A 27,244-nucleotide genomic window follows, 5' to 3' on the forward strand; every position below is an offset into this window, starting at 1 on the left:
TCAGTATTTGTAGCTTAAATTTGCTTTAAAAATATAATATTATGGACTAAACAAAGTCAATAGTTTTTAGAAACACCAAAGTAAAGCAAAAGACAAATTAATTTTAATCCTAGGAAGTTATCCCCTCATGCGTTTATCTTTTCATTAAAAAAAAGTACACAAAAATCCCCCCGGCGAAAAATACCAAATAAGAAAGGACAAAATCGTTTGAAGTCTCTTAAATTACTGCTGCCGAGAAACTGAATTTTAGAAATTGTCAAATTATGTATAAAACTAAGGATTGCCTCTGACTAACAAAGGTTTGGCTTTTTAAAAAAAAGTTTTATGTGATACCAAAAACTATTACTGTTTCATTTTTTTAAACTGACCTCAAATTATTTCTGTAGCTATGTAAACTTCTGTACTTTGAAATGGGTATTTCAAAATACACATTTTTAAATGAATGATTATAGTGCACTACTAGACTTCAAGTGTGAACAGGCACTTTACAAACATTGAAGAAGAATAAATAAATTATGAGATATTTGACAGTCTTCATTTCAAACACTTTTTTATGTGAAAGGTCAAAACCTTGTGCTCATGTTGAGGGGTTTGATTCAGTCCCAAGTGTTTCTCCATTTACCACCATTGACTGATCTTCCCATGCTGGCAACAGAGGCAGGAGGAAGGTTCGTCTGTTTGGCTACCTTGCTAGGGATAACCGGCAGAATGCGTTAACGTGCACTGGTATCGGGAGCCTCGGTTTTTCCCATCAATGAGCAGAAGTGGCATTTTCCTGAAGTAGTCAATAATATCTGACACGGACAAGAAGTCCTGAAAATTTCAAAATACGGAGATACATCAACATTGGAATTAGTAGCATGAATTTCACCCTCAGTTTTTTGTTTTTTTTTTTTAAATCTGTGTAATTTCCTACCTCTTCAAGTCATGAGGATGGTGAGAAAAAATGTGTAATACTTGGGAAATATTTTAATGATTTCTACTATAGCACTTTGAAAAAAATAATTCCTCAGCACCAACAAATTCGGGATAAAAAGTCTATATTTATATTTATGTTATATATATGTATATATATATATATATATATACATATATATATATATTTATATATTTTTTTAACTTTATGGGGGTCATAAATAAGAGGTCTAATTATGATACCTTTGCCTTAGGGTTGCTCTGTTTGTGTCTTTGGTTTTGGTTTCTGTATCCCTACTTCACTCTTAGTCACTAATAGTGTGAGGAGGTATAAGGAATCAGGTCAGACAGCATCCCCGTGTCTGGAGCCGATATCCGTAGCATTGCAGAAGAAATGATTCCTTCATGATCTCCCTGCTATGTCCTCACTGCCACCTCACGCTCACAAAGGCTCTGCAGCCAAATCTTTGCACCCATTGCCTTCATCACCTTATCCCTGATGGCCAGACTGGAAAAAAAAATCCATCCTTCTAGACAGGGGTCAGAATTACACACAGGCACCCCAGACAACATCAAACACTTCATCTGAGACTACCTTGCTGGATGCCTCCTTCCAGGACAGCCGCAAGGTGTGGTCCACACCAGATGAACAGAAATTCTGGAGGGCAGACTTCTCTGCCCCTGCAGCACCTACGCAGCTCTAGCCACACTGAACCAGTGATCGAAACATTTCATCAGAAGCATGTGCTTTTTCCTACTTGTTTACATAATCATGAATTAAAAATACTTGGAGTAAAGTAGAAGCTAAGGCTTAATTGTTTTTCATTCTGGAAATGTTTGATTCAGTGGATCCTCCTCCTGGAACTTTGAACTTATAGAACATGTTTGGGGCTTAAGTTTAGCTGCTAGCTTCCTTTGCAAAAGCAGGGTTTTTTAAATTACCATCCAAAAAAATAATTAACGTAAACACTGGCGAAACAGAGGAAAATTTCTCTGGCAGTTTGACCACCTTCATTGGCCAAACCTCCATTTTAAGTGAGAAATGACCCAAGTATTTAAATAGTCACCACAATAAGAATTTTATTTTTTACCCCTTTCCAGATGTCAATTTTAAAAGATAGCCTTATAAGTACACTGCAATCTTACGTTAAAATTATGTTAGAGAGGTGAATGATAGAAGGGACTATCCTTTGACACCATCTAACTATATATTTAATTTAAATGTTAATTTTTTTAATTTTAAAAGTTAAAAGTTATACATGTGATTTTAGACTATTTGGAATTAAAGATATAGAGAAAGCCATAGAGAAAGACTCTATGGCACAGATAGTTACTGTTATTTTATTTCCTGCCAGTAAAGGACAGGCTTCACTAATGTGATCTTACTCTAACATTGTCATATAGTATGGACTCCCAAAGAATGTCACAGTAGGGTTCCACATTGGCAGGTATTCGAAAAGGCATAAATAAACAGAGGATTTGGAGAAGTTTTCCAACTGGAATTCCTTACCTCTTTCCCACGGAGTCCAGTTCCCAACAAGTAAACTTGGCTTTCCTCTTGATAGCGGATCTGGATGTTGTAAACTTTATCTTTGTACAATACCATGAGGACATATGGATTGGTTATTGTTTTTTTAGAGCTGTCTCTAACCAGGAAAGTGCCATCCTAAAAGAATAAATTCCTGTTATTATGTGAGCAGTAAATGTCCATACTTCTTTTTTTTTTTTTTTTAACTATTTATTTTAAAGAGAGAGCACGAGGGCATGAGTAGGGAGAGGGGCAGAGGAAGAAGCAGAAAGAACTCTCAAGCTGACTCTCTCCTGAGTGGGAAACCCAACTCAGGGCTTGATCCCAGGACCCTGACCTGAGCCGAAATCATGAGTCAGATATTTAACTGACTTAGCCACCCGGTGCCCCAGTAAAGGCTATACTTGTATTGCCTATAGGAGCAGTGGACAAGCCTCTAGAGATCTGGAAACTTAACCAGTTGACAAGTCAGTGAACATTTAGTTCCCTGAACGGTTACAGTCCCAGGTGTCATGGATTTCTTGGTTGTCAAGAAGCAGCAAAGATTGTACCAGAAAAATTTCCAAATTTCAAAAAGAATCTCTTTGAAGTCTTTTGATGAAAAAGGAATCTCTTTTTTTTGTAATAAAAGAAAATACTAAGTGGTTGAGTGGATAAAGAGCCAGACAAAATAAGGACTCTATTGTTGTTACTAAAGATCTGTCTTCCTACTACTGGGTGCTAATTCACTAACCTTTTCTTTCCATAGCCAAAGTCAGAAAAGATACAAATGCCTCTGAAATTCACCCATTTTAAAACCTCATGATCACCACATCTTCATCATTAAACATCTGACCATAAACAAATGTGGACCATCCTCTGTTCTTACCACTTTTTTCTTCTATATATTAAAATAGTGTTGTGATTTGTCCTGTACTTTCAAATGTCACTCCATAAATTATTGTTACATAATATTTATACTGTAAAGATCTAATATCAAAATAGGATTAATTAGTAAGGCAGCTTTAAACTACTGCCTCATTTGTATGTTGAATCATGATGGCTTTAGAGAGCTATCAATCTACAAAAGTGGCTTTCATATGTTCTTTTTATTTCAATTGAGTAAATTCCATTCAGAACCTCTTCTATTCGACAAATATACCTGTGGACCGTGATTCACAGACTAGAATTTAGAGTTTTGAAAATTCCTAGAACCCATACAGAACACCCAACCAATGAAATCAGAAATCTCTCTAGATGAAACCCAAGAATCAGAATTTTTAAATCTCCCCAGGTGACTTAAATGTGCAGCTAAGATTGAGAACTATTCTTGTAGACTCAAAATGTGAGAGATGAAGAAGAATCTTTGCTTTTCTTTCTCTGATGTATAGATTTAAGGTTAAGTTTTATCACCAGACCATAGGAGATCTAGAAATTAACCTAGAAATTTCTAGAGGAAAGGGCAAAAAAGTTGCTGGAAGATGCAAGAAGATGGAACCAGTAAGATGTTAGAAGTTTAGAAGAAAGGATCTCCTTTTGATAAGGTATGCTTCCTATGACAAGACAGACCTTTATCGTTAATAAAAATCTCCTCAGATTCTGCCAGCCGAATGATTGCCTTAATTTAGATTTTTCCCAGATTCCAGGACTCCTTGCTATGGATGCTGGTAGGTCTAAAGTTGTCACTAATGGGTCCTCTTGGTATTACAGCATGAATATCACCTAGCAGAATTCCTAGCCTGTAATTGGTCCTCAATAAAAGCCTGTTCCCCTTTTCTCCTTCCATTAATATTTATAACTACTTAAAAACAAACTTTAGCACAGTACCTGGTTTATCTTTCTAAGAGCAGCTTCTGCTTCTGGTCGGGTAATGTAAGAAACATACCACTCTTCATTTAATGAATTCTGAAAATGTAAATTTTTAAAAACTGAATAAATTTTGCAGTTACATATGTAAGTGAAAAGAAAAGCCTCCAAGTAATCATTTTCATAAATCACCAACTCAATTCCATGAGCATTGAAACATTTGTTTTCTTAATTTGAATGTGGAATCACTTATGTGGGGCTAAATCGAAGATACTTTGCATGAACCGCTCTTTATCATGACTTTGTTTGCAAAAGTATTTGAGATTAAGCATTCCATATATAATGGAAGCTTTAATCAGGAAAGATAGACATAATAATTTCCTCAGTTTAGTATAATATACTTAATGAAAAATCTGGGTTAATGAGCAGTTAAGTGACTTATTCAAGGTCATAAGCTAGAAAACAAATGAAAAATAGGTTTGTTTTTTTTTCTCACTGTTAAATGCAAAACACACATGTGCTATTAGAAGAGTCTGAAAAACACTAAGAAAAAAGAACATATTCTTCACCTGTATCCCTTCCCTTTAATTCACTTTAAAAAATTAAGGGTAATTTAAAATAATAATAAAATACAAAGGAGTATCAAATGGGAGGTTCTGGTTATTTGCTAGGAAAAAAAGAAAATAAAAATATATGTCTAAATACCTCTTCTTCGCCAGAAGCCAGTGATCGAGGTTTGTTTGGAACTGGCAAGGAAAAGTTTCTTCCTTCGGCTCTAGGAGGTGGTCTGTGGTTAAGGCCTTCAAAAGTATAGCATTTTGAAAGTTAACTTGTTATAAGCTATTTTTCATTTCTATTATCACACATTCCCCCCCTTAAATGTACTTACAGTTGTTCCCAGCAATTAACATTTCTAGAAGCCATAGCTTCAAAATTAATGTTCACATGCTCAAAACTACAAGGGTTGTTGACTGTTCAGGCATCATTCTATAGCCATGTCAGTGAAAGTTTGAGGACAATTCCACAAATTAGAGTGATTTCTTAAATGTGTATGGTACATAATATAAAATAACTAGTCCATTAATGAAAAAGTTGCAGTCGTTTAAATGTGATTCTCAAAAAGAATATTCAAGAGACCGGTTTTTCATAGGCTCCAGCACAACCAAAATGGATTCCCAACCACTGATATGGTGACAATGCAGTAATAAAGAGAATTAGGTCCTCATTTGTTTACATAAGAAGAAATATAAGTTATCCAAGACAAGGTGAAATTACCTTGAGGATATTGTTAGCTTTTAGAACTAGGGTTTGTGACCTACTATGCCTGATAAAATTTTCTAAAGGGGTAGAAGTGTTCAACTCTCACAGAAGACCCTCTCAACAACCTAATCCATCAAGAAGTCTGTGAGTTATCTATAAATTACCCAGTGTTTGTGCCTCACCTTCCCTAACGTCTTATTGTCTTGTTTATGGTTCCCTGAAACTTTCTGAGTCTGAGAATGTGTTTCCCAATCTCAGCAAAGGATTGATTGCATTGATTTGTAATTGCCAAGGCTGTTTTCTCTATGCCAGAACGGCTGTTAAGAACTGAAAAATTCTGTGAGCTGAATGGTCTCTGAATTATTCATGTGTCATTCATTCATTGTTCAACACATATTTATTCAGCACTACTCTGCCCAGGCCTTAAGTGAGGCACCCCTGTACCCTACCTTTAATCCTCACAGCAACACCGCAAGATGTGTATTATCTTCTTTGGAGAATGAGGGAACAGAGGCTCCTAGAGCCTGAACAAATCATGTGCTCTTAGTGGCTGGGTCAGGACTTGAACCTGTGATTCCCAAACATTATTCTGCATAAGTAAGAATCACTGGGGGAGAGGGGTTTGAATCACCCAATCTGCATTTAACAAGCACTCCAGGAGGTTTCCATTGCTGGGTTGTTCCTCCCTCATCAATATGCCCCAAGGGGCCAACTGCTGCCCCAAGCCACATAGCCAGGAGAATTACCAGGGAAGGACTGAGGTCTCCTGGGCCAACCTAGCAGGGTTCTTCACCATGGTGTTCCCTGGTGATAAGCAGAACAGACTGCCCTGACCTGCTCAGATGCCTTCTTAAGGTTCCTAAGGCCTAAACAGATTTTCCCTATCCCTACCTTTGCAGTCCAACATGGCAGATACTTCATACTGTTTATTGAATAAAAGAAACCTAACTACATAGTTAGGTTAGTCAACAGCATCACATGAGGACTTGCTAGAAATGCAGACTCTCACATCCTGCCCCAGACCCACTGAATTAGAATTTTAACACATTCTGTATTTATAATAAAGTTTGAGAACACTCTCAGCAAATACTTGTCATGGACACCCAGAAAAGGAATTAAAAATGCAGGTCCTCATCCAAACTTACTGAATCAGAATCCTGGGGGGGCTGGGTTCTCCTAATTTGTATTTTAAACATGTTCCTCAACTCACAACTCAAGGATAGATTCATTATAGAAACCTAACACTACAGAGAACGCCAGGCACTATCCTGAGCTCCAAATACAAATAGCAGGGAGGAAGAGCTCTCTGTGCGGAGATTAAGGCCAAGGCCACCTTTCTGAGGCAGGGTGTGTGTGTGTGTGTGTGTGTGTGTGTGTTTTATGTAGTAGCATCCTAGCATTCCAACAGCCCTGGCACATGGCAGAAACTGCATTAAATAATTGAATGAGAAAACATATCTTTTTGCTTTTAGGAAATAACCAGATCTTTGCCAAAAGGCTTCGGGATGGTTAGGAATCCAGTCATGGAGACATATTGCCTGGAGTGGTCATTAGAGCCCAGAGTACAAACCTTGAGAGAAGTATGGTGGCAGGGAGGCACTCTGCGGGAAACCACTATTACTGCGGAGACAGAAAAAGAACAGATTTACGCTGGGTTGGGCTGAAGAGGCTGATGGGGAAGCTGGGTTAGGGAAACCCACTGAATGCTGCTTCATTTGTGACTACTACCACCCCTCCCTGAAGCCTTAGCAGCTGAGCAAAGAGGAGGGGCTGACAGAGCCCATCCCACTCCTGCCCAAGGTCAGTGGGATGCTAGTCAGTGGGATGCTAGTCAGCCCCAATGCTAATAGACTCTGATAGCCAAAACAATAAAAATCTATAAAAGGCATTGGAAGATTATTTTTAAGAGTTGGCTGCAATTTAAGGCCTTTTTGTTTGGGGAATAGCAGATGTCCTCTGGGGAGAGGACATTTCTTTTGGTTAGGAGCACATGTGAAGGGGCATGTCGTTTGGGAACTGTGAATCCTGGGGCCTGATGGTCCACAGAGTGGGAGGTGGCTGGATGAAAAACCCAGAGAGGGCCAGGTGGCCCGGACAGACAAAAACAGTATCTTCAAGGATGCGGGTGGGAGGAGGCATTGCTTGCTCCAGGCTGAGCAGCCATTCCCCCACCCACTAGCCCAACTGATGTGGGAAACAGAGGCAGAAGAAAAATTATTAAATTTCCTTACCCACTGACAAGCCCTTGAAACAGGCAGAATGGCATTCCTCTAGGAAATCACCCCCACCGCAAGGCTTTGTTAAGGGCAAAGGGCAATCCTAGCCTGACCGACCCCTACCCCCAACCAGGATCCTGTAAGTCTACTTTAACAATTCCTTTGGAAACTTCATCTCTAAACCCTCCAAGATATGTGTTGATAATCATTCCCAAGCATATGGCCCACTGATACACATCTAAAGGGTCTCACACAAAGGTTTTATTACCAGTAATAATGTTTTCCCCAACAATAGCTAGCCCCTCAAGGTCCTGAAACCTTGCTTCCAAAATTCCTTAGAGACTTACACCATCCCTAACCCCCTCCCAACTTACAAATATATAATGGACCATTCCTCACATTCTCCCCCCACAGCAGCTCTTTCTGTCCATGGGTCCTGTCCCCATGCTTTAATAAACCATCATTCTGCACCAAAGATGTCTCAAGAATTCCTTCTTGGTCATCGGCTCCAGACCTCACCCCACTGAACCTCACTTACATTCTGAAACTTTGTCACAACCCTGTCTGCTCTGCTCTGCTCCGCAATGGCACTGAATGGTCTTCAGCACCGGGAAGGGACAGCATTGGGGCCCAGGGAGGGATGGAGAAGAATGAGAAAACGGCAGAAGTAAAACAGCGAGAAGAGTGAGAAGAAACAGCAGAAAATCAAAGCAAGAGGCACACAGGGACCATGAAAAAAATTCGAGACTCCTAGATATCTAGCAGGAGTAGCAAGGTCGTGCTGGTGGTTTTCTCCCATACCCAAGGTGGGGGCTGGACATCTTCCTTTGCTTAGTAGAGAATGAACATAAAGGCCTGGGGATTCTGAGGCCAAGAGGGAAAGCACCAGGGCTTATTTAGGAAGAAATGTGTGGGCCTTGAGAAACGCTGTTGCTGTTGAGAAAGCCGGCCTACTAGGGACAGAGCCTAGGCAGTGTATTTGCAGCATCTGCTAGGTCCTCCCATCCTCGATCTGGATGAACTCCAAGTACTTAAATTAATTGAGTTTCTTGAGTGTAATTCACAAAGTGAAGGCATTCTCCATTACTACTCCAGGGGTACCATGGGGCAGTCAATTCTGTACCCCTCCAATCCCACGCACAGGGACTCCAAGAGCAGCAGCATACTAACACGTGTGGTTGTTTGTGCCCAGCCTGGTTTTGTTTCTGAAGACCCAACATGTTCTGACCTGGCTACCACTGGCTCATTTCTTTCTTCCCCAAACCACCCAACATGAGTTCTTATCAATGGACCTTGGTGTGATGTTAAGTTAACACTGAAAGACAACGTTACCACAGACCTTTCAGAGAAAGCTCCAGGCATGTGAGGTGACGGGAGGGCGTGCTTGGGTGATGGCTTGGTGGATCTGGAAGGGAAAGTATTGGAGCTCATGGAAGGCATTGTGGGCTGAGGTAAAGGTCTTTGATGCACTGTGGGGGGAAAAGAAAAATAAAACAGATTGTCAGGATCCAAGTGTCACAGGAACCTTCCAGAACTGCTCCCCCATAAGTTAAAAACAGCTGGTCAAAAAATAAAATGTAATTATGAAGTGGTAGGCTGGAACCCCACCCCCAGGGTTTTTCTAGATGGTTTGCCACCTTAGCATGGCCATTCCATATCATTCTCTATAATATACATTTATCTTATCTTTTTATTTTTGAAATGCTTTCTTGGCAGAAAATTGTCAGTTGGAAACCATATGAATTTCAGAAATGATTCACAAGTTTTGTTTTACGTAAGCCAAATTTTATGCTGTCTCATTTATCTACAGATAGTGATCCTTTCCTGTATTAGAAGGCATAAATACTAGAAATTTTTCTATCAAACCATGTATGCAATTTTTAATTTTGCTGTACTATTATTTGCACCATTACTTATGAACATAACAGTTCTCTTTGGTAACCCAGATAAATAATGCAGTATATGAACTGATATATTTCTACTTAATACTGATTTAACAAATATAATTAATTCTTTTTTTTAAAGATTTTATTTATTTATTTGAGATAGAGGGAGAGCAAGAGCAGGGACAGAGGGAGAAGCTCTGGGCTTGATCCCAGGACTCCACGATCATGACTGAGCAGAAGGCAGATGCTCAACAAACTAAGCCACCCAGGCCCCCCATGTGTTTCTGTACTAAATAATTCTATGTGAAAGCCCGAGCAGAAAAATGAAGGAATGAGTTATAAGTTGTAAGAAAGCTTTTTCTGAACATACCATCATCTTCATCCTGGTAAGGGAAAGAAAAGGAAAAAAGGTATTAGTCTATCATCAAAACATAATTCCTGAAAGAATTGCATCTTAATCAAAGAAATGTCTCTCTTTAACAGTTGTATGTCTCCATAATAAATACAAATGTGGAGAACAGTAGAGCTTGTTAAGAGGTTCACAATTTCTTAATACAAACAATCATTTAAGGACACTCCAATCTGAGACTCTCAGAAAAGATTCTAAGGTGCCCAAAAAGACCAAAAGACACAATAATAGTGGCAATATCTACTATGTGCCCCCCAAAGATTTATACACAATGTCTCATCCCATTCTCCTAGCAACCCTTTAAAAATTTAACGTCCTCATTTTACAAATGGAAACGTGGTGCTCAGGAAGGAGTCCTAACTTGCCAAGGGTTACAGAAATGGATTGGGCCCCTAATTTGTCTGGCCCAAGGCTCAGCTTCCTTAAAAGCATGCCCCTTAAAAGCAACTCCACCTTCCTTATGGACCATGTGGTTTACAAGGTGTCTACACTGCTCAGCATCTATCTCCAGGCAACCTGTGAAATAGGCAAGGGAGGAGCTATTTGCTGTACTCCTTAGGTGAGAAATGATGTTCCAAGAGGCAAATGATTTTGCCATTGACCAGCAGGCCAAAACTGCCAACACACTAGCGAAGAAAGATCACCTTATTCAAAATATTGTTGCAAGGACTGTGTTGGTTATTACAAATGCCTGGTATATGGGGCGTGCTCAGTGAAAGTCAGTTGTCATTAGTCCTACCATTGAGATAAGAAGAGTCATAGCCAGAATCGTTCATCCCAGTTGGCCAACTGGGAGTCCCAGCAAAGTGTTGCATAGATAAATGCACATGGGCTCACTGAATGCCCACAATGAAATCCCTCTTCAACCCCATAGCAACCATGTTATGTTTCTTTCTACAGCACTTATATTCTCATGACATGAGCATTGATCCTTCCAGAAGCTGGGAACCTCATGAGTATAATGTTTCCCTCACTTTCCACCTTGTCTCCTCTTTGTCCCTGTGACTCTGCAGCCAAGATGCTATCCTTTCTGTCCCCATAGGATGAACAGGAATTGTCACCCACCTGCCTTTTCTGTGTATATTCCTGAGGCAGGAATGTGCCTGGGATTTCTTTTAGGATGACTCTATTCTGTGCCCTCCCCACCATTCAATGACATCATAAACCTCACCTCTAAGAAGTCAACCCTGACCCCTCAAGCCCCATCAATTACTATCTTGCCTCCCCTCTAGAGCTCATTTCATGATCATATGCTGTTTACAATGTTGGGTGTGGGTCTGCCTGTCTTTCATATCCTAGCACTGTATCTGAACCGTCACAGCATCTACCACAGAGCTACAAGACAGCAGGCACTTGTAGGCTAAGACCTTAAACAGGGGTAGGGGTGTGATCACCTTCAGAGGGCTTATAGTGTAAAGGAAACCAGACAGACCTGAATTCCTATCTGGCTAATCACTAGCTATGCAACTTGTGATGAGTCTCTTACCCTTTTGAGCTTTGATTTCCTCTTAGTAAAAGAAAAACAATGACTCTTCATAGGGTCATTAAATGCAAAACGTGTAAAGCTGGGGTGACCAACTACCCCAGTCCCAGTTTGCCTGAAACTGATGGGGATTCTGGGACATAAGATTTTCATTGCTAAAACTGACCTAAAACTTTCATTGTTGTTCCCCAGGCAAACAGGTCATCATCCAAAAGCCACTAGCTCACCGACATGCACACAATAGGCATTCAATAACTGCTATTCCCCCTCTTATTCAGGTCATGAAGTTATTAAAAGGCAAAACAGAGGCCTTGTAAACTTTGCTGCGAGGCCTAGACTCTTGGGCATCCGTCCCTCCTTTTTATCCTTCCCTCCAGCTATGGTTACTTTACCCTGTGAATTATCACCTGGCGATGGGGCTGGGACTCACCCAGCCACCCTGGGAGCTCTCAGACAGACCAGAGCTAAGCAATGCCTCACTGTGGACAGGAGAAAAGATGGAGGCCCCAACAGGCTCCAGTATTTAGAAGCCTACTGTGTGCCTTCCTTGGTCTGTACGCTGGTCTTCAGTGAAGTCTGAGAAAGGCATGGCCCCAAGCTCCACAGAGCCTGCACTAAATTTCCCTGTGCCAAGCATTTACCAGATGGCATTTTGTACTTACGTTCTCTCTTCTGTCTTGTCCCCATCCATGCCTGAAATGAATTAGGGCAAAGAAAAAGACCTGAACATGAAGAGTTCCAACGAGCCAGCCTCAGAAAGCAGATAGCTTCACTTACTCTAATAATGAGAAATCAAACCCACTGAGCTGTGTCAAAATGGGGGAGGAAAAAAACAAACAAACAAAAAACACCCCAGCAGAAAAGCCAGGGAGCAGGAGTGGAGGGAAGGTTTGGTGACTCAGTGTTCTGTCACCATTACGAGCTGAGCTAGGCAAGCCCTTATTCTTTGAGCTACTGCAGCAAATAATTACATATATATAAAAAAGGTTTAGTCAGCAAACTAACTCTTTAGTAGCTATTAAATTTCAGAGTAGATGTTTCTCCAAGCAAATGAAAACATTTTAGGTAATATTCTCCTTTGCTGATGTCTTAAAACAGCCATCTTGGGGCTCACCCTTCAGGTGAAGGGAAAGAAGCTGGAAAATGCTACTGCTCTGGGACTTTTCGGAGCTGCACAGGCTAGTCAGACAGATTTGGTGACAGCTGCCTTTGAGCTCTGGCAGGCAGCTGTGTGTCTGGGCCCACGTCAGGCTCTCCTCGGGCAGGGGGATATCTGTCAGATGCTTCACCTGCCGCCCTTCCATCATGTGTTTATTTAAGATATGGATATTTTGTTCATTATGTATTTTTTACATTCATTTTGGTTTTTAAGAAGATTCCATTAAAAAAAATCCATTCAAATATTAACTTGATTACTGAGGGTTTTTTCCAGTGCCTTCTAGCCGTGGCCCTCATTTAATCCAAAAGCCAGAGCTATGAAGCCTGATTACACTGATGAGAAAAAACAGGAGCCTTGGTTATGTTCTTAGTGAGTAAGGAGTACAGTGGAGCCTGACTCCCAATACATGTACGCTTTTGGTACACAGAACCCAAAAGACTTCACAGTAAATATAAAAAAATTAGAGCAGTCTTCAGTATTCTCCCATTATAAAATGTGACTGAACATTGAGGAAGATGCTTACAGTGACCTAAAAACCTCTCCCAATTATGTCCTCTCTGCTACTTGTCTTGAAAAATGACGTGCCAGTTACTGTTCCTATGTACTGAGATGAAAGGAAAAACACGAGCATGGGTTCGACGGGCTGAGGAGACGTGCTCCACAGACAGCAGCCATTCCCACCCTCCTGAGGAAGCATCTCTCCACTCCTTTCTTTGCTAGATCACTGTCCCCTTCAACGGGACCAAGGACTTGACATCCAACCTAAGAAGCCAAAATTCCTCAAGCCCCAGGGGCGAAACCACCCACAATTTTCAGTTCCTTGTAGGCCACTGCTGGTCAGGTTGTTGGCGTGACCGCTCTAAATGAGGAACTCGGGCAACAGAAGACAGTTACCTGGGCACAGGTGGCTTCTTCCCTGGCAGGGGGCTACCCCTGTCATGCCTTTCGGTGGCTGGTGGTAAAGGAGGCTTCTGCATCTTGGGTAAATGCTCCCCGAGAGGCCTGCAGAGTTGAGAGAAAGGAGGGGTGAGAAACATAACTGTGTCTCTGGGGCATGTACCATGTTTCCTCACACAAAGGCAACAGGGCACCTTACCTTCCGGCGGGGGCCGAGGGCTGTAAGACAGGAGGGAAGAGATGTGAGTGTCCTCAACACTTTTCAAAGAATAAAGACAAGACCCACAATAAAACAAAAATAAAAACAACCAAAACAAACCAGGGAAGCACTTACCTTGTCAGGAAATGGCGGCTTCTTTCCTGTAAAGGACAAACAGCAGGCAGTTCTTGAATACTTGATAGGATAAGCAGAAGGTATTAAAGCCTAGTTTGATGAGCCCTTGAGTCCCAGGCCTGAGCAGGCTGACTGGGTGTGAGCACTGGAGAATCATAGACTTCAGACCTGGGAGAGGCCTGCAGAGAGCCCCTAGTTTTACAGGTTCAGAGAAATTAAGTGGCTAGCCCAAAGCCACACAGAATTGTGTACACACAATGTTCTGGATTCTGGGCTCCTTTTCAACCTTTGATTTCATGCAACTGATGATAAGAAGGATGAATGTTTCCTTGGGATTTTGTGCCTCTTTCATCAACTAAGAAGTTTTTTGTATAACCTAAGTTTCTTCCTCTATCTGATATTTGCCCTGGAGGGGTTAATTTTACCCCAATCGGGTGGTACATTGGACATTACATAAAGTATTACACTTACTTTCTGGAAAAACTTTTAATTTGGGGAAGAGCATTTTGAGAGATCCTCCTGGTGGGGTGCAAGCCATTTTGTCTTAATTTTGGTTGGGTTTGGTTTCTTTCATGCTTTTACTTTTTTCTTGGAACAGACGACACGCAGACTCCCTAAAGAAATGCTAGGTGTACCTGAGAACTCTGCATTGCCAAATTGGTCAAAGCCATTTTTTTTAGATATTTATTTATTTATTTATTTATTTGACAGAGAGATCACAAGTAGGCAGAGAGGCAGTCAGAGAGAGAGGAGGAAGCAGGCTTCCTGCCAAGCAGAGAGCCCGATGCGGGGCTCAATCCCAGGACCCTAAGATCACAACCTCAGCCAAAAGCAGAGGCCCAACCCCCTGAGCCACCCAGGTGCCCCAAAGCAATTTATTTTTTATTCTGTCTGAAGTCCCTTCGCATAGATATGCCCTATTTTTCCAGTACAATAAAAAGTACCACTTAACTGCATTTAACCAGCTCTTCGAGCAAATTCTCTGTGTCTTGAGCAAGTCATTTAAGGTTTTTGAGTCTCAATTTGCTTACCTGTAAAATGAGGATTACAGCCTAAAAATGCATAGGTTTGCTGTAAGGATTCGGTGACAATTTATATGCAGGGTCAGGCACACAATCCAAAGGTGCTGACAACTGCTAGATACTTCCTCTTGCCCTCGTCTCTCCCATACTGCTGTGCAGTTAATACCCCAAGGTGAATGATGGGATTTTCACAGCAGGATGTACAGCCCAGGTCCTGGCAGGTCCTAAGAATCCGTCCTACTGTGAAGAGCTCACTGCCCAGTAGGAGACAGTTTTGTTGGTCTAAGAAATGTCTATTATTCATAACACTCTGGCTTAGGATGGAAACCCTACTTTACAGGGTTACGCAGAAAATTTGGATTTATATTCTTGGGCTTAAGTCGATTTTCTTTTTCTTTTTTTTTTTTCTAAATCTTCTGATGTATGCATATTCTCTCGGCACAGTCTGTTAGGAGTCCCTGTTAAGAGCCACTCTCAAAACATCATGGACAAGGAAGCAATCAAGAGTATGTATTGTCAAGAAAGGGTCTCTTTAAAAACAGTTCTTTGGGGAGCCTGGGTGTCTCAGGTCATGATCCCGGGGTCCTGGGATGGAGCCCTGCATCGCATCATTGGGCTCCCTCCTCAGTGGAAAATCTGCTTCTCCCTCTGCCCCTCCCCCTGCTTGTTCTCTCTCTCTCTCTCTCTCTCTCTCTCTGTCTCAGTAAATAAATAAAATCTTTAAAAAATAAAAAAAAAACCCACAAACTATTTTTTATAAAAAAAAGAATCTTTTAAGAGGAAACTTTTGTTCAAAAGGTGACTCTGAAGGATTTGATGTCTGCTTCTGATAGTAAGCAGGTCTGGGATCTGAACTTGAATCTCCCTGTCTCCATTGTCACATAATTTGAACAGTCCTCTGCAGCAGACTATTCTGAATTCAAAAACAGCTGACAGAGCTTTGCCTGAGTCAGCAGAGCTGTGGTCCAGTTGGGGAAACCGCAGCAAGCAAAAGAACTGAGGTTCATTTGCACACAGAGAGGAGTGCCAGTCAGGAAGGCTGGGTGTGGCCGGGATTTGGGGCCCATTCTCCTACAAGACTCCTAGCCCCCTCCCCAGAGCTCTCTACCCCAGAGCAAGGAAGATCCAGGGTCTCCGACTGTCATACGATGTCACTGGAAAAAGAGCACCCACTTCGAAGTCAGAAAGACCTGGGTTCAAATCCAACAGTGAGTTATGCAAATGTGGGAGAGTTCTTCAACTTCTGTCAACTTCAGTTTCATTGTCTGCAAAACGGGAAGAATACTTCACTCCCTTCATTGGATCGTTGTGAGGATAATGTAGGTAAATTATTTTTGGTAGGTAAAGTACTCACCCCCAGAGGGGTGCTCAACAAACAGTTGCTAACTTTTAGAATTGAATTTGAAATAGCTTTATAGACAGGTGGCCATACTCTAAGAACACTCTGGGCTGATTCTGGGGGGAAGGGACTATAGGATACCCACAGTTTGATCAACTGCACATGACAACAATAAACAACCCTGACATTTGAATAGCACCTTGGAGTTTTATCAGGCATCTTCTCCCTACAGAACTGCTGCCTTACAAATAAGGAGACAACTCTGAACACATATGGTCCCTGCGGTCAGTAAGCCGCTTAGTAGCAGCCGCGGCAGCTGACAACAGCTCTCCCAGACCTCCTGTCTCTGCCCAGCCTCCCGGAGGACGATGAGACGTGGGTATACCCGGCTCCCATTAAGAGGCAGCCCCAGCACAGGGCTGACAGTTGGAGTTCTGCAGTCCATCTGATCTCAGGTTGAGTCTCTACCCCCATCACTGGGTAGCTGAGTCAACTGGGAAAGCTATCTCTTTGGGCCTCAGTTGCCTCGTCTCTGAAATGAGGATGATGCCCATAGTCCTACATCCTGGTACCATTATAATCGTGGTGGCGCATGCGAAATTCATGCCGTAAGCACTCTATAAATATTGGCCGTTGTCACTATGCATCAAATAGATACCAACCTAGTGTGAAGGGCTCTCTGTCAAATGGGGCTAATGAACGATCGAGAGGAGGTTTCGTGCTTCTGTCTATGGAAGGAGCAGGAACTGGAAGGGAAAAAGACTGAAGTCAATTTCAAGAATAAAGCGTTGGCTGGGGCTGAGGGGACAGGTGTGCTGGTGGGCAAGGGAGGGCAGTCCCCATACTTACGTTTTGCTGTCTTATGGTTTCTACTTCTGCTAGGCTCTTCGTGGTTTGGTTGGGGTGGAGGGAGTGGCTGTTTTAAAAAGATCCATGTTAAGCAGCATCTCATTAGGATACATCCACAAGTCCTATGACTTTAATGCCCCAAATCTGTCTGACTCTGTTCACTTTCCTGTCATTTCTCTCCTGGACAATAACCTCTTACCTGAGTTCCCCCATCCCACACCCTTCCATCCAGGGTATTACCTGCATGGCAGGGAAATGAGCATGTCAGTCCCCTGCCAAGCCCTCAAGCGGCCTCTATCACATAGGAACACAGTAAAAACTCATCCTGTGTCCACTGTTCCAACTTCTTAGACTCCTCTCTCCAGTGCCTACTGGGCTCCCCCTCCAAATGTCTTCTTACAGTTCCTGCAAGATCTCAAGCTCATGCCCTACTTCTCATCTCAGTGGTTGTGTTTCCTTCTGCCTAGAATGTTCCTTGCCCAGCTCCTGTCACAACTGGCCCATTCTGTTCAGCTCAGTGTCACCTTTACACCCATTATCATGTTACTGGGTCTTCTGTCTCGCTAACCACACATAACTGCTCAAATTGTCTTTTGCATACATCTACTTACTTGTTTAGTATCTGTCTTCCCCTGACCAAAATGGAAGTGTTATAAAAAGCAGGGACCTTATTTGTCTTGTCCGTGCTCTAGTCCCAGCAGCTAGAACACTGTTTGGCACACAGTAGTGGCAAATAGCGATCTGTTGACCAAATGAGTGAATTCTGCATCCCAGTAATGGAGGTGGAGGCCTTCAGTTTTCAAAGCAAAATGCTTTGTAGATCAATTCGGCTCCCTGAGCCCCTTTGCAAGAAAACTGGACAAGCAGGAGAAAGCCTTATATGCTTAGATGAAACATCCTAACTGTGGTGTGGTCTGCATTTTGAGATTTGGGGAAAACAACATTCCTTCCAGCCCTGACATTTTGGTAATTGCCACCGCTGTTAAAGTGCTCGGATCCCTTACGAAGAAAACACATTTCCAACTATTAACATATTAGCCTGAATTTCTCGGGGTCTCTCTGGGTACTTAACTGGACTCACAGGACCTGAAGCTGTAAGCTTGAAGAAAGAGGGAGAGGCAGTTTGCTGCCTGTCTCTCTCCCTCTGGGTTCCCTGCATTGTAAGCTTCCGGGGCTCAAGCCACGGCTCGCGGAATTTCCGCTTCTGCCCGGCAGGTGGCGCACGTCTTGCAGGTTAGAGAAGGTGCTAGGGACCCATGAGACGGGGATGGGGGCGACTTACTAACCTTGGTCCCTTGAGTTTATTTCACAGTTTTTATTAACTTCAAAGCTGGGAAATAATAGCAATACCTCATTATTGAAGTTGTTTACATTGCTTTGGGTAAAAAGAAAATGTCGGTGATAGGCCCTACGACCTAAGTAAAAATCACTAGCATATCACCCCCAAGCCCCACCCCCCCACCACCACTGCAAGTGCCTGGGCTTGCAGGTTCCCAGCCTATATACAATCTTTTCCTACTAGTCAGCATTGGATAAAGATACGTAGAGTCTTCTCTCTGGCAAAGGAGGGATCAAAGTGGACATAGCACCAAGGAAGAAAGCGAGGAGGCTTACCGGGTGACTCCGGCCTGCGGGCGGAGGAGGGAGCCCAGCCATTGGTCTCTGCGGGGGCACGGGCGGCTGCTGCGGGGCTTTGCTGGAGGGGGGCCGGTCTGCGGAAGGACAAGAGCAGTAGGGTAGTGAAATGAAAGCAGAAATGCCAACCAAAGCAGGGTGTGTTGTCCAGGACAGGCAGACCCCTGCCGGGTTCTAAGCATCATTGTGCTGGGGGGAGGGAGCATCCTATCCCACGGACCCTCACCAGCACCGAGGCCAGCCTGGGTCTCACAGACTCTCTCTCTCTCTCTCTCTCTCTCTCTCACACACACACACACACACACAGGCCTGGGTTAACTAGGCCTTCATGGCTCAGGTCATGGGTCCCCTTCTTTCCCCTCACAAATGCTCTGGGCTGACCTCTCCTTCCCACTTCCTCTTTTTGTTGTCTCCTCCCTTAAGGGGGAGGGCTGGTTCAGAGTCTAGATCATCAACTTTCTAGCTGACTCTGTGACACTCTGCTGGGCAAGTGTGCAGAAGCCCCCTTTCTGCCTAGTAGTCCTCGCCTGTAAGACCCACGAGGCAAGGCCTATGTCTTCCTTCCTGATAATTTCACATTTCGCCATTTAGGATGCTGCCTGGCTCACAAGAGGAGACCAGTCATCGTTGCTGAATGGATAAATGAAGTAGGGAAAAACAGCCTGGTAGGAAAAGACTGACCATAAAAAGCTTAAATACTGTTTCCATTTTCTCAAGTGATGGTCAAAGCCCCTTCGCACTGTTACGTTGACCGTAGCCATAGCCGTTTGGGAGTGGAAATGCCATGGAACTACAAGTTGGCCAAAAGACGGGGAGGAATAGGAAGCTACTCTCGAGTCCCTAATTCCTGCACAAAGTGAGTTATTGCTGGAAAATACCACGAAATAGCAGCTTAGCATCGGTATCAGCAACCAGAGGCCGTGATTTGTCAGCAACAGTTCCCATCCTCCCAGCAAACCTCTGTGGGCTACGTTTTTATTATCCTATTTCACAGATGAGGAAACTGAGGCCCAGAGAGGGGGAGTCACCTGCCCAAAGCCACAGAGCTAGGAGGCGGCTGAGCCGGCATCCACGGACCCCTTTGCACCGCGTGGGTGCGGGCCTCCTGTGGGTCGGCTCGGCGGGCGAGGGCAGCCAGGGCCTTACCGATGTAGGTGGAGTTGGAGTTGGGGAAAGGCTTGGCAGGCAGGATAGAGTTCTGCAGGGCCTCCTCGTCGTTGGAGGGCGGCGGCTCATAATCGGCGTCATCTTCCACGGGCGCCTCTTCCTCCTCATTGGGGGACTCGTAGTCGTCGTTGTCATCCTCGTTCTGATCGTCCGTGGGGCTCTCATAGTCATCTTCTTCCTGCCAACACAGTGACGGGGACAGACTGGTTTGTGGAGGCCCCGTGGCACCCAGGTGCCTGCCCTCAGGGACCCTCTCTCTGCCAAGCCTCGTGACGGTCCTGGCGTGGGAGGCGGAAGCAGTCAGACGGTCACTCCCATTTCACAGATGAGGACACTGAGGTTGGGGAGTGCAAGATCTCAGGGCCCGGGAGTCATGGACTTGGAACCTCCATCAAGGCCTTTAGGCCACGAGGCCAGTGCATGTTCCACTACACTTTTTAGGCACAAGAGAGAATAGTGGAAGAGATGAGGAGGGCACGGGAACAGAGGTGTGGGAGAGCCAGCTCTGTGTCGAGGAAACATGTTTCTTATTCCGGGCATTGCCAAGAGGGAGGCTAAACGCCTGAAGCATTTGCAATCCTGCTAGTTAATTGTTCTCTTCTTGGCGTGCCTGTGCTCAAAACCTTCTTCTCATTACAACCCAGTGAGTGTGGAAGGCCATGCTAATGGGGAAACCAGATAACCAAAGCCTGCTCATTAGAAGGCAGATTAAATTGTGTCTGAGAGGGGAGAGTCAAGGCTGTGCAATTCTTTTTGCGAAGAACGAAGTGCGGAGAAACAGCAGCTTATTATTCACGACGTCTGACACTGAGTTTAAAGCTGCTTTTTTGAGAAGAAACTCTCTTTCTAAATTTTAAATGTTGTGTTGTGTTTTGTGCATGCTCCTTTGTAGGTCTCAGGGAAAGCGAGCCCTGGGGACTGAGCAAATGCCTTTGAGGCTGCTCATGAAAGTGGACAGTCATAGTAATGGTTTCCCAAGCAGAGTGGCACCATCAGCCGCAGCAGGGGACGAGCACTTGAGAACTCTTGTACCAAAGTTCAGTGGGTAATAGGGGAGCTCAGGGCAGTTCTCTAAAGTCAAGGGCAGTGTGGAAAGAAGCTGTGGGAGGTTGTATTTTGACGAGGAAAGGTGATTTCCAGTAGCCTAGAAATCCTCACAGCTTGGCTAGGTGACTTAAGAAAGACCATCCAAATTGTTCAGTTGAAAGATTCCTGTGTTCATGTTTGATTTGAGGTATATTTTTTAAAATATCAGAAGGCAAAGTAAGGTTGAGTGTCTTCCTGAACTCTGAGAAAGACTTCATAGGTGACTGAGTGACTCAGTCAGTTAAGGTTCTGACTTCAGCTCAGGTCATGAACCCAGGGTCCTGGGATCGAGTCCCACATCAGGCTCTCTGCTCAGTGGGGAGCCAGCTTCTCCCTCTCCCTTTGCCTGCTGCTCTGCCTACTTGTTCTCTCTCTCTCTCTCTCTCTCTCGCTGTCAAATAAATAAGTGAAATCTTTGGAAAAAAAAAAAAAGAAGAAGAATGATAGTCTTATTAAAAAAAAAAAAAAAGACTTCATCCTGTCTTCTGTGTTCCTATAACTTGAGAGCAGGGGATGGAACCCCTGAATCAGAGGCCTTGGGAATAGTAGTCTCCACCTCTCTCCCTAGTGGCCCCAGTGACTGCCCTTGACTGACAAAGGAATCCCTAGATTGTCTCAGCCTACATACCCAAGCCCCATTGTTCCACTTTCTATCAGCCTTTTACCCTGGAAGCCTTTCTCAATAAGAGGCTTTTCCTCTCCACTTCTCAAACAGTGCATTTCCCCAGTGATTTGACTCCTAAGTTTGCATGCATGTATTTGCTCTTAGTCATGTTCTGCTGTGTGTAAGTGTTATCCATACTATAAAAGGCTCAGAGGGTTGGGGGGCTTGTCTCCATCCCTGCCCACCTAGCGCTTTGTGCAGGGCTGAGCATGCACCAGAACCCATGAGTGCTAGAAGCAGTGGCTAATGGAAAGCCGTGTCCCTGGAGACCGCGAAGGACATTAGCCTCGGGCTGGGCTCCTGCAAGAAGGGACCACATGGCCCTTTGCAGTGGCAAAGATACCAAAATAAATTTTGCCAATTCCTTTGTCTTCTTAGAGAAAGTAGAGACTTGGTGAGCATTTTTGAACGTAATGCTTCCTTTTGTCAGAATCCCAATAGGACAAGGCATGTTTTACCAGCTTCCTTAAGGCACTGAGGCAATTGCTTACCAGAAAGACCACTAGGCTGAGGATCGGGCCACCTGGGCCCCAGGCTGGCCTCTAACTAGCTGTGTGTCTCTGTGTAAGTCCCATTCTCCACTGGGCTCAGCTGCTTCATCTGTAAAATGAACACACTGGGCTCCTAGCCATAATCGAGTTTCTTAGCCAGAGTCCAACATAATGACCATGGAAGCAACCTTCTGGGGAGAGGATACCCAGAGTTCATCAGATTCTCAAAGTAGTCATTGTGACCCCTCCAACATAAAACCCAATTGGACTGGACTTTCCCTGAGGTCTTTTTAGGGCTAATAGTTGATTCTGAAATCTCTTTGCTTCTGTGTCACCAGTGAGGACTTAAGTCTATGAAAAAAGCTATTTTAAGCTACTTTAGTGTATCCCATCTAGAGGAGGGAGTTTGGAAAGGTCCTGCTATGGGGGTGATAGTAGTGAATAATGAGACGATCTGAAACTCTAGCCCATGGGCCAAATCCGGCCCACCATCTGTTTTTGTAAATAAAGGTTTATTGGCACACGGCCAAGCACAATTGTTCAGCTATCATCTATGGCTACATTTGTGCTATAGGAGCAGAGGTGAGCAGATGAACTGGAGGCCGTGTGGATGGCAAAGCTGGAAATATTTACTATCTGGCTTTTACAGAACACATTTTATGACACCCAGGGGAGGGTAATACTGGCATCTTGCTAGAAGACTTTGCTCCTTTTGGCATCATGCTAGTTCCTTATTACAAAGGTGCCATGCAAAGCGCTACAAGGGTAGGAGAGCCCACGCCATACTCACAAAGGATGACCAGCCCCCATTGTCCTCTTCATGGCTTTCTGCAGAAGAAGATAACACCATTGTCAGTGCCAAAAAGAGCCCCTAGAAGGAAAGCAGCACCACCCCATCTGCTGTGCCCCCACACCACTGTCCATCCCCGGCCTTCATCCGAGCTTCCTCATACCTGGGGGCTGGTTTAGTATCAGCTCTAGAATTTCCACCTGAGCAGCTCATGCTACCAGAAGGCAGTGGTGATTCCCAACATTTCACCACAGAACAGTCCCCCAAGAGGGCTTTAAAATACACAGACACAGGGGACCTATCCCTACAGTTTCGTTAAAGTTTTAAAGACCCAGATGGAGGGGCAGTGGCTTTGCTCGGGCGCTCAGTCTAAGCTTGGGTCCTCCCATGTTCCCCCCCAGAGTTCTTCATTTCAGATCTATAAAAGGCTCCCAGCAAAGCTGGGGCCGTAAACCAGGCACCCTGCAGAGTAACACCTCTTCTGCTCGAAGCCTGGAGCCAAACCTCTCTCTGGGAAAGAAGTGCCTGACAGGCAAATGAGTAAGGTCACCTGCACAACACCCCAGGAGCCCCAGTAACTGGCAGACAGAAGAACCAAAGTACCTGTCGCCGCCAAAAGCAATCACTCCCACCCCTGACACCTTTACCTGTCTCTTCAGGAAACCGCTGGACTTGGGGTCTGCAAAGGCAAACAGCATTGTATTAATGTTGCTACTGGCTGAGGGGCCTCTCCCTCTTTCCTCCATCCTGCCCTGCACGAGGAGACCCCAGTAGCGGGGTATATCTCACCATCGAGGACTGGTGTCCTTGTTGTTTAGCAACCTGGACCAGGCTGCCCGAAAATTCTGGAAACTATCAAAGTCACATCGGTGGCATAACTGGGGGCTCATGATTGCCTGAATCTCTAAGGGAAGTTCCCCTGAACCCACAGACCCATGAATAGAATGGAGGGCAGAGAAAAGGAACTCCCTCTCTCCTCCTTGGCACCAGCTTCAAGACCCTGGGGCCAGAGGAGGGCTGCCGGTTAAAAATTGGGGTGAAACCATCCTGTGCTTCCCATTGAAGGTTCCACTTGGGTTTGAAAATTCTTTGGGTTTCCTTACAGCATTACTGGAATCTTGGCTCCCCCACTCACTTGCGTGTGAAGATGCTCCTTCTCTCTTCATTCTTGTTGATTTCTTGACTTAACTTACTGAGAATCCTACAAGGTAAAAAATAGCCAATGTGACAAAACCAGCATGTCTCCCCCAGCCCAACCTTCTCATTAGCCCTGGCGTTCCCTCGTCTGCGTAACCTTGAGCACTGGACCAGCAAGGACCAGCCTCCACGGGGCTTCTGCTTCTCACGTTCTCCCACCTTCATCCCCTCACCAGTCCCCGCTCCTGCCCCGCAGACCCTCTGGGCTCGCTCAGATCCTCAGTGAAGTTCAAAGACCCTCTGGGAAGGGCCAGACCTGTCAGCTCTCCCCCGGCTCCCCTTCTCTGAAATTCTGGAGCCCTACAACCCAGATATGACCACTGTGTATTTTATTGTCTTACTGCTCCTGGGGCTGACTCTTGGTTTAACATCCCTGTGGGGATGTCAGGCTTCCAGCAACCCTCAGTCCATCTCAGAAACCTAGAGGAACTAGCAGCTTGTCGCAGAGTTCGACAGGAGCTCTGCTGAGCTGTTCTTTGGTCTGTAGCTTCTTTCATTCCCCCATCCCCCGCTGCCTCCTCCTCAGTGACATGGATTTTTTTTTTTTTTTTTTTTTTTAAATAAAATTTGGAGGAACGTTCCCAGTTAGGGCACATCCTAAAGAGTGGGAGATTCCTTGATTCACCCATGTCCTAAGGCCAACCTTGGCCAGGACTTGGAGATACTTGGTGATACTCTCAGTTCTCGGGTGTTGTGAGCTAGCAAATGCTCAAACCCCAGAAGAGGGAGGGCCTTCACGAGAAGGACTGCCCCTCAAGCACACCCTAGCAGTAAAGGTCCAATCCCTGGGGACTCTCGGGGCTCCAGGACAGTAGACTCTAGCCCTCCTTAGTGCCCACCGATGAGACCAAGGGAACACTCAGACCAAGGGAATACGGATTCAGTACTTCCTAGAGATTTGGGGGCAGCTGGGAGGAGCCTCAAAGATGATCGAAACCAATATCATTTTATAGATGAGGCCACAGAGACTCACAGGGTGGGCTAGTGATAAAACCCCCCTCTGCCGAAGCCAGGCTCCCTCATTACCAGGGCAGCCCATTTTCAACACACCGTGGCCTTGTGTCAGTTTCCTCTCTGCTACGAGCTCCCCATGAGCTGAGGCCAGTGAGCCTGTGGCCCATCTGAGAATGAACGAAGACCTACATTCCTTCAGGAATGTGACCATCACAAGGTAACAAGTTTGGCCTAAAACAAACTTGCTAAGTTAGCAAATGTGGTCCTGAGCATCCACTAGTCCCTGATTCCCTCATCACTCCCCCTGGCTTCCAGCCCCCCCACTTCTCCCCGGTCCCAGGGAGTGGCTGATCGCTACTTTGAGCCCTGCTCTCTCCATAGAATAACAGGGTACGTTTTATAAACACGCTGGGGACTTACGGGGATGGAACAGGAAAAAGGGGAAGGTTTAGTCCTCCCCTGTGCTGTGGCCACGGGGATTTCACAGGGCCCAGACGGGGCAGTGGCTTTAAAGCAGGAGACGGGACTTGGCATTGGCCTCCTGATTACAACACCAGAGCCCTTGTGACACACTTCTCTTGTCTCCTTTAAGCGATTACTTTGAGAAGCTGAGGCAGTACCTCTCCTCCCGCCTCGGCCATGTGGGGTGCAACAGATCCTTCAGAGCCACCGAGGGAGCCCTGCTGGTGGCCACACCTTGACTGAGTCAGGGTCAGGCCCTGGTGGCTGCAGAAGCCCCTCCCACACAGACAGGCCTTCACTCCACGGGGTGCCCTGAGGGCCTTCAAGGTACTGGGAGCTCTGCCCAGTGCTCGGGGTGCCTCCGTGAACCATGCAGAGGCCCCTGAGCTCAGGGAGCTTTCATGCGAGTGGAAAGAGACAAACAATGAACATTGCAGGAAGTGAAATTCTAGCTGAGGTTTGTGCCATATACAGGCGATGGAGGTGGGGGCCGGGCAGCGGGGCTGGAACCTGTGGGTGGGGCACGGTTGCGATGGAAAAGCAGCGCAGTGGGCCTGGGGCCTCAGCTTGGGGATGACATTTCAGCTGTGATCCCTGGGAAGGGGGTGGGGCTGCCCCTCAGAGGCTCTTCCAAAAGACCTCAGTGGGCTCTGACCAGCTCACAAAGCTGCTTTGATCCTGGGAAGACCTCCTCCGCTTTGTGGTGGCCTTCTCACCAGTATCTTTAGCAGCCATGCTGGAGGCTTCTGGGGCTTGAACTGGCTAAGGAAGGAAATGTCAAACCGCAGGCCCTATAGAGGAGGAGCAGAGAGGTGACAGAATGCTGAGTGGGGGGGGAGGCTGAGGCCGTTGTGGGGCAAAACAGGGGCTGCTGGCACCCTCCTGTTGGGGCAGGCCGCAGAGAAAGCCTGCCAGGCCGGCTAGGAGCGCTGCAGGTGGATGGGGCAGGGGGGTGGAAGCAAACCTTCAGAGCCGGCCCCCACTCTCACACCCACAGAGAGAACCAAGTGACAGTGAGTGACCGGAGGTGACTCATTCCTCCTCCTCCCCACAAACCTCAGGCCTCACTTAATACCAGCCCTGGGCAGCAGGTAGACATAACTGTGCTTTGCCTTGTTTTAGGGATAAATGGGCCCCAAGCTGGGGCTGAAGCCTCCGACAGGAAGGGGAGCCATGCAGCAAGGTGGGTCCCATGCAGTCCTAGCCGTAATGTGCTGTGGGACGTGTCTCCAACTGCTCAGTCCCAGGCCCTTCCTGGTGCTGCTGGAAGACGCAGTGTGGGTCCTTGTCCAGAGTCTGGCTGTGACATCCTGCCCCCTAAGCCCGCCTACTATATGACCTCCAGCAAGGCATCGGCCCTCCCTAGGCCCCAGTTCCTCACCAGCAAGGTAAGAGCGTTGGCCTTGGTGAGGGAATCCCGGACCAGCCTGACCGCTGAATGACACAGACTACCAGGCTCGTGGTAGACTTTACCCATCAGAACCTATGGGGGTGAGGCCTGGGGGCAGTAACACCAACCAGCTTCCTGGTGATTCTGATAGTCTGAAAAGGTGGTGAAATCAATTGTGTTGTTCTTAGTATCCCTGGACTTTAAAAAAAATTTTTTTTTTAATTTTACGGAGGAGAAAGGAAGGAGATAAGGAGGAGGAGGTGGGGAGGAGGGGGAGAAGATGGGGAGGAGGGGGAGGAGATGGGGGGAGGGGGAGGAGATGGGGG

General features: G+C 45.3%; 1 protein-coding gene across 1 annotated transcript in view; it reads right to left on the reverse strand.

Annotated features, from left to right (window-relative positions):
• Positions 1 to 81: 81 nt before the first annotated feature.
• The window catches only part of LCP2 (lymphocyte cytosolic protein 2), a 43,457-nt gene continuing 16,294 nt past the window's right edge, over positions 82 to 27,244 (reverse strand). Inside the window, exons 4-21 of the mRNA XM_059417341.1 lie at positions 24,051 to 24,116; positions 23,563 to 23,594; positions 22,916 to 22,953; positions 19,864 to 20,062; positions 18,697 to 18,794; positions 17,083 to 17,149; positions 16,896 to 16,979; positions 13,873 to 13,898; positions 13,738 to 13,757; positions 13,536 to 13,643; positions 12,145 to 12,175; positions 9,961 to 9,973; positions 9,044 to 9,173; positions 7,059 to 7,108; positions 4,934 to 5,028; positions 4,250 to 4,327; positions 2,426 to 2,581; positions 82 to 813 (exon numbers count right to left, since the gene is read on the reverse strand). Coding sequence (XP_059273324.1) covers positions 691 to 813; positions 2,426 to 2,581; positions 4,250 to 4,327; positions 4,934 to 5,028; positions 7,059 to 7,108; positions 9,044 to 9,173; positions 9,961 to 9,973; positions 12,145 to 12,175; positions 13,536 to 13,643; positions 13,738 to 13,757; positions 13,873 to 13,898; positions 16,896 to 16,979; positions 17,083 to 17,149; positions 18,697 to 18,794; positions 19,864 to 20,062; positions 22,916 to 22,953; positions 23,563 to 23,594; positions 24,051 to 24,116 — 1,414 coding nt within the window. The 3' untranslated portion in view covers positions 82 to 690. The remainder of the gene's footprint in view (positions 814 to 2,425; positions 2,582 to 4,249; positions 4,328 to 4,933; positions 5,029 to 7,058; positions 7,109 to 9,043; positions 9,174 to 9,960; positions 9,974 to 12,144; positions 12,176 to 13,535; positions 13,644 to 13,737; positions 13,758 to 13,872; positions 13,899 to 16,895; positions 16,980 to 17,082; positions 17,150 to 18,696; positions 18,795 to 19,863; positions 20,063 to 22,915; positions 22,954 to 23,562; positions 23,595 to 24,050; positions 24,117 to 27,244) is intronic.

The sequence above is a fragment of the Mustela nigripes genome, chromosome 12 (assembly GCF_022355385.1).
Source record: "Mustela nigripes isolate SB6536 chromosome 12, MUSNIG.SB6536, whole genome shotgun sequence".
In the NCBI taxonomy this organism is placed as follows: domain Eukaryota; kingdom Metazoa; phylum Chordata; class Mammalia; order Carnivora; family Mustelidae; genus Mustela; species Mustela nigripes.